This window comes from Ascaphus truei, chromosome 8 (genome assembly GCF_040206685.1).
Source record: "Ascaphus truei isolate aAscTru1 chromosome 8, aAscTru1.hap1, whole genome shotgun sequence".
NCBI lineage: Eukaryota > Metazoa > Chordata > Amphibia > Anura > Ascaphidae > Ascaphus > Ascaphus truei.
In genome coordinates this window covers 24,254,963-24,262,473 of record NC_134490.1, presented here as the reverse complement: position 1 = coordinate 24,262,473, position 7,511 = coordinate 24,254,963, and the positions used below count along the sequence as shown (strand labels likewise).

At 38.6% G+C, this 7,511-nt stretch overlaps 1 protein-coding gene across 1 annotated transcript; it reads left to right on the top strand.

Annotated features, from left to right (window-relative positions):
* The first annotated feature begins 2,382 nt into the window (after positions 1 to 2,382).
* On the top strand, positions 2,383 to 5,594 carry LOC142502142 (uncharacterized). The gene is made up of 3 exons (XM_075613017.1): positions 2,383 to 2,659; positions 4,058 to 4,135; positions 4,501 to 5,594. The coding sequence occupies exons 1-3, from the start codon at positions 2,383 to 2,385 to the stop codon at positions 5,592 to 5,594; spliced, it is 1,449 nt and encodes a 482-aa protein (XP_075469132.1).
* The last annotated feature ends 1,917 nt before the right edge of the window (positions 5,595 to 7,511 follow it).

Sequence of the window (7,511 nt, the reverse complement as noted above, 5' to 3'; positions counted from 1 at the left end):
TTCTTTTACATATCACGAGATTATCCAGCGCTCCTCCTCAACCCCAAGAAAAGGTCTGTAATTCCCCGGGTGTGATCTAGCTCCCTTTTTAAATATAGGCACCACATCTGCTTTACGCCAATCTTGTGGTACTGAGCCTGTGGAAATGGAGTCCTTGAATATTAAATATAATGGTTTTGCTATTACTGAGCTTAACTCCTTGAGAACTCTTGGATGCCATCGGGGCCAGGTGCCTTATTTACTTAAATTTTTTCAAGTCGCTTATGAACTTCTTCCTCAGTTAACCAATTGGTCATTAATATGGAGGTTGTGGCTTCCTCCTGTGGCGCTACTATTGAACTTGATTCTTCCCTGGTAAACACAGAGACAAAGAATTTGTTTAATACCTCTGCTTTTTCCTTATCTCCAATAATCTGCCTACCCATCTCACACTGAAAGGGTCCTATATTTTCTTTTCTCATTTTTTTGTTATTAAGGTAGAACCTTTCTATTGCAATCCTTTTTTCATTATCCATTTTTGCTAATTTAATTGCCCTTTTGCAATTTTTGTTACATTCCTTATAATTTTGATATGATGTCTCTGTCCCTTCTGACTTAAAGAATCTAAACGCCTTCCTCTTCTTGTCCATTTCCTCCCCTACCTGTTTATTTAGCCACATTGGTTTAGACTTATTTCTTTTATACTTATTACCCAAGGGTATACACTGATAAGTGTGCTTTTCTAACAATGTTTTAAAGACTGCCCATTTATCGTCTACATTTTTCCCTGCAAAAACATCATCCCATTGTATTACTACTAGGTTAGATCTCAGTTTATTAAAATCTGCCTTTCTAAAGTTTAAAGTCTTTGTTGAACCCAAGTAATCTGTTTTTTGATAATTTATTTCAAATGAGACCATGGGCCTCATGCAGTAAGCGTCGATTATGTGAAATCGGCAATCTTACCGATTAGTCATGTTATTGGCGATTTTTCCTCTCCGTATGCAGTAAGTGCCGAATACATTCAAAATCAACCCGAAAACAAATCCGCCCACTCTCACGATGATTAGCCGATCACACACAGGTGTATCGGCGTGCGTGGCGCGGTGCTGTTAGGTTGCCCAATCACAAATCTTGCTGAATCAGGCGAAACAAGCATGTTTTTGATTGCGCGCCATATTTAAAGGCAACGTGTACTGCTAATCATTCTCTGTGTTGTTGGGAGTGAGAGAGAGAGAGACGCACAGAGCTGGCTGTTTGAAGATTTGCATATTGACTGAGAGACTTGTTGTGTATTGGGTGAGCTTTGTCCTTTGTTGTTTTGTTTACATCTTTGTCTTGTTTTATATGTGGAAGTGTTTCGTGTGATTGCCTGTACATTTCTTGTCTGTTTTTTGTGAGTGCTGGAAGTATGCCCGCAAAGCGTGGGAAGAGTGATGCCGGTGGGAGTGGGAGTGCTACTCGTGCGAGTACGCGTCGGAGTGAACGTACTGTTCAGGGGAGTGATGTTGCTGAGAGTGAGAGTGGTGTTGCAGGGAGTGGGAGTGCTGGTGCTGCGAGTGGTGTTGCTGAGAGTGGGAGTGCTGTTGCTGGGAGTGGGAGTGCTGTTGCTGGGAGTGGGAGTGCTGTTGCTGGGAGTGGGAGTGCTGGGAGTGCTGGTGCTAGGAGTGTGAGTGCTGTTGCTAGGAGTGGGAGTGCTGGTGCTAGGAGTGGGAGTGCTGGTGCTAGGAGTGGGAGTGCTGGTGCTAGGAGTGGGAGTGCTGGTGCTGGGAGTGCTGCTGGTGGCGCAGTTGCAGATGGGGTGGATGGTGGTGGCGTGCTTGCTGGTGGGCAGCTTTTGGAGGCTCTTCCATTGGAAGAAGGAGAGTCCAGTCAGCACCAGCCAAGCTCTGACCCTAAACCTGCTCGGAAGAAACGTGTGGAGAAGCCACGTAATCCTCGCTTCAATGACCAGGAAAATACAGCTCTTGTCACTGGCATTCTGGAGCACTATGACAGTATATATGGACATTTACTAGGTAAGTGTACCTTTACATTTATTATTCAAATACATGTGATCCTAGGTCATCTGAGTTTTGTTCATATGCAAATATGGGTTCACAATATCTTTCTATGTTAATTAGTCTGGAAACACAGCTTTTTATCATGCCTTACAAGGACAACTAAACACAGGCGGTCAATTTGCCATAACTGCATACAATATGAATGCAAGCTTGCTTACTGTACATGTATAGGTTTAGTAGTGAATGCTCATGTGCTTCACATATTACACATAAAACAGCATGTTTGCTATCTCTTGGAATAGCTAGCAGTGTAGGAAACTGGTGCTTCTATTATTAATCATTTACCTCATATATTTTATATGTTTTTCAAGGGCGGACAAGTTCAGCAAGCAGAAAAGAAATGTGGGACACAATAGTCATTGGTGTCAATGCGTGTGGGAATCATGTGAGGGACAAGCGGAATTGTCACAAGAGATTTGATGATATTAGGTCCAAATTGAAAAAGAAAATACAACACCAACGCGTGCATGCTACTGGCACTGGAGGTGGGCCGACACCACAACGTCTCATATTAAGTCCATTGGAGGAGCTGCTTCGGGCAAAATTACTTCCCGTCGTCGTGGAAGGCTTACCTGGTGACCGTGATATAGGAATTTACCCCTCACAATTTCCACCAGGTGAGAAATATTACTGTACTAGGCGTGTCGTTGCTTACAGTTATTTTGCATAGTTACACTGCTTTTTATACTGTCTTCACAATATAAGCATACCTGCATCTATATATGTATATGTCTGATTCTGTATATATATATATCTCAAAATAGACATATATGTTGTAGTCCTACTAAAAGCAGTAACTAATATAGCACGTGCCATTGCGTGCTCATTTACATGTGAATTCCCAAAATGCATTGCTGCAGTGGAAGCAATTGATGGTGGGCGAAGATGGGGAACAACAGGGTAGTACACATGTGTAACACATGTTAATGAGAAATTATTACTAGCTACAGGTACAGAACAGAAATATGTAGAATATTATTGTGTATTTTATTTATTTTACTCCGACAAACATGACATTACTGCCTATTTTAAGCATGCATCAAATATATTGCATGCAACGGCCTACAAACATCACTTGCACTAACACATCTATAGTTGTTTATGAAAAGGTCCATTTTTACTTTAACTCATATACAGACAGCATAATGAGGCACACGTATCATATTTTATGTCATTGTTTTCATAACTTAAAAACTGCACACGACTATTTAGCTCATCTACCATTGTGTTAAAGCAGCTGCAATTAATATCTCATCACAGCATACACTTCAACAGAGGGGGTGGGGTTCAGCACACACACTAATTACAGCCTCATTTTAGGGTCAACTTAGTTCACACCATTTTCACCTGTTTCAAGTAATTGAAAGGTGTGGCTGATTAGGCTTTTTGGGGAAGGGAATACCGTTATTACAACCTGACTAGCACAACTGAAGTTAATCACACTCATTTGAAAGCTTCACTTTAGCTACTAAATGCCCCAACAACTCATTACTTATCAAACCGTACGTCACACATTAGTTCACTCATATCTATAGTTGAACTACTACTATCAACGACACATTATCACACACTGCATGTGTTGTCTTGTTTAGTCACAGCCACATTCATGTGTGCCACATCTTATATTAATGTACCACACATATCCTCTACCAAAAACAACACTTTGTGCAATATGACCACCTTCATGATAACCATTGTGAATGGTCATCTCATGATAGTTATGTACATTATGATACTGATATCACTACACAACATATGATTTTTATGTTCAAATTTAATCTATTTATCCTCACGCATTACTGCAGGAACATAGTATGTTTTATGTTAGGGAACTCAAAAGTTCTAAGTACACAGGCATGTACATTGTTATTACAACTATTTATGTTCACTTTCACACACACATTTTGGGTTAAGGAAATGATGCTGTTAGGTACTCATAAATACAGAACATACAATAACTGTTTGTTCAATATTTACACATGTAAATGTAAAACTTATGTTATTGTTATATATAGTTGCCCCTGAAGGACATGTGTCACCTGAGACTGAACAAGTGTCTTCACCTGGGTCAGCCAGCTCAACACACCTAGAAGGTGAGTGTATCAGTTGGTGGCCATATAATATGTGCTCTTCTATATGTTATGTTGTCATGTTCATTATTTGTTTTGCACATCTTCTTTAAATAGGATTACTTAGTGTCAGTGAAAATGAAGTGTAAGCCAACTTGTATTGTGTTAGTGATGTTAACTATCATGTAGGAGTTGTGAGTTTACAGCAAGTTTTCATTCACTCATATTTCATACTGAGTCCAAACATTATTCTTAAGTCAAGGTAGTTTTTAATGTGAGGTTATAAAACGTATGGAAACATGTTAGTTGTTACTTATGACACAGTACAATTACATAGTAACACAGCAGAGATTAACATGCCATTTAATAATGTGTACATTTATTTGTAGAACATGATGAAGAGGATTTTGATGATGATGATGATGATGATGATGATGCCGCCGCCGCCGCCATAGACACACAAATACAAGCAAGTGACCATGAAGAGGTTCCAATTGAAACTGTTTTACCGCCAAAACGTCCAGCAAATACCACATATGATGCAATTGTAGCTTCTGAGGGAAAAATTGTGGAAGCAGAAAATCGTCGCCATTCTGACCTGATGACAGTGCTGGAAAGGATGATTGCACTGCAGGAAGAAACAGTTTCACAATTGGCACATCTCCACAGAGTCTTCATTGAAGTGCCTAAACAGTTGCAAAAAATCAACACCTCATTCGAAGCATTAGTTGTTCAGCAAACACAAGCTAATTACTGGAGAATGACTAATGTACCACAATTCAACACCTCACAGCCAGGATCTGTTCATGCAGGTCAGTTTTCACCACATTCATCTGATATTCATTCACCAGGCCCAAATGTTACCGGTCAAGTAGCAGACATTGCTGTGCAGGTTCCTGATGACATCCTACCGCTGCCATCTGTACAAATTCAGCAGCAGACACCTACAAAGGAGGCGACAAAAACAAAACAAGACACACATGAAACAGACCAACCATCACTTGTGCAGTGTCTACCAACTTGCTCACATGTGTCAGTGGGCACAAGCCCTGTCCGTGAACAGTCACTACCCAAAAGCCCTGTAGGTGAGTCACTGCCCAAAAGCCCTGTAGGTGAATCGCTGCCCAAAAGCCCTGTAGGTGAATCGCTGCCCAAAAGCCCTGTAGGTGAATCGCTGCCCAAAAGCCCTGTAGGTGAATCACTGCCCAAAAGCCCTGTAGGTGAATCACTGCCCAAAAGCCCTGTAGGTGAGTCACTGGCCACAAGCCCTGTAGGTGAGTCACTGGCCACAAGCCCCGTAGGTGAACAGTCACTGCCCAAAAGCCCTGTAGGTGAGTCACTGGCCACAAGCCCTGCCCGTGAAGTGCCAGAGGCCACTCAAAGTGGCTCTGTTGTGCCTAAAGTTGGTGGCAAAAGAAAAAGGAAAATTCAAGAGACAACAAGCAGGCCTGTTACTCGCTCGCAAAAGGAACAAAAAAAATAAATGTTATAATTCAGAAAATATGTCTTTGGCCTTGTTTTGTTGACTTCAGATTATCTAATTACTATTGTATGTATGCTGAAGACTGTGTTGTTTCCAAACTTTCAAGTATGTTCTTGTACACGTGAAGTTTTGGAAATGTTAACACTCCTAATTAATGAATAGTGTTATAAATATTTATGTTTTAATCGTCTGTTCAGTAATGGTCCACCAGGAGCCAGTTGCTAAGTTTAGAGAAGCTGCCATTGACTTTGCAGCAAAACATTGCATTTGGGTGTGTTAATTGATGTAATCATTGCATGTGCATATTATTTTCATGCAATTATAAAAGCACCTATTTAACTGCAAACATCTTTCTTGTACGTGTACAGCAGGATTTTGTGTTAAATATTACTTACCTTTGGTGGCCATTGTAATGTTGTCCTTTAATCATTTATGTGTTCTTGTTTCAAGAACATCTCTGAATTGATACTAATATATATGTAGTATGTATTGATATATGCACACACACACAGACACACTGTGTGTGTGTGTGTGTGTGTGTGTATATATAGTACTATCTAAACTGGTATAGATGTATTTACAAAAAACATACACTTCATGCTTCCTTGTGAAAACACACTATTTTAATAATACAGGCCTAATGTTTGACAACTATACTAAGTGTGAGCCTCTAACATTATTGGGTGCAAACAAATGTTTATTACTTAATTCACTCATGTTTATCACCATTTAAATAGGTTTCATACAAGGCCTACTTACTGCCATCAATATGTTGTGTGTACTCCAGCAATATTTAAAAAAAACAAAAAAAAAAAACATTTTTTTATATATATATATATATATATAATATATATATAAAAAAAAAATTTTTAAATTTTTTTATATATATATAATATATATATATATATATATATATATATATATATATATATATATATATACACATACACATACACATACACATACACACAATATACATATAGTACAATATACACTTTATATATATATATGTATATATTTATGAGAGAGATATATTTATATATATATAGATACACACGTATTTAAACTCATGCAGACAGGGACTTAACCAGACTTTCAAATACACACAGAAATGTATGTGGGAACAAAACATTTCATTTTGCAGGTGTGTGTATTTACTGATATGGCTGTCTAAGCACTATTTTCACACAGTGCTCTTTGTTATTTTGCAAGAAAACTCAATGTTACTGAATGAAAAGTGTAGTAATGTTTTCAGAAATGAGATAAAAAAAGGATACATGTTTGTCCCACATGCGGCTATCACAAACCACAAATGTTCAAGCAATTATAACTAGAAATCCAATTGGCGTTTGAAATAAGGAGTTACAGTTTATACTTTTGTTGACCTTGAAAAGGAAACACAGCAATTTGTTAGCCATTGAGCAGTTTCATTTTGATGAGCAAAGAACAGATACCTGCACACATCTTTTGTGCTACTCTGCAATGGCTGATGAATTGGTGACAATTATGAATCCGAATTTAGGTTATAAATACATGATTTCAGAAGCTATTTTATCAACTTGCGGACACCAAGCAAGCACACGCCAAATCTATGATTTGATTCGAGCAAAATATCCTTATTACCAAAACCGTCGGCATGCGCGCAATTTTAATTCCTCAATAACATTCACTTTATCAACTAATGACTTTTTTGAACGTGTGCAGGATAAGCTAGAACACAACTATGGTTTCTGGAAGATTGCCAAAGAAAAACATTTCACCGTGAAAGAAGGCACATATATTGTGGTTAAAGGCATATTTATTCCTAATGCCAATAGCAATGGATTCGCTACTACTGTTCCGTGTGAATCGATACCTGCTGCAATATCTGCACCCTCCATTCCTGAAACCCACATTGTACAAGAACATAACTACTAT

What these genes read in the sequence shown, in the direction of transcription:
- LOC142502142 (XM_075613017.1), top strand. Translation starts at nt 2,383, where the DNA reads ATGTGGGACACAATAGTCATTGGTGTCAATGCGTGTGGGAATCATGTG. An exon ending in CCCCTCACAATTTCCACCAG is followed by an intron (nt 2,660 to 4,057) that starts GTGAGAAATATT and finishes TGTTATATATAG; the next exon opens with TTGCCCCTGAAGGACATGTG. An exon ending in CAGCTCAACACACCTAGAAG is followed by an intron (nt 4,136 to 4,500) that starts GTGAGTGTATCA and finishes ATTTATTTGTAG; the next exon opens with AACATGATGAAGAGGATTTT.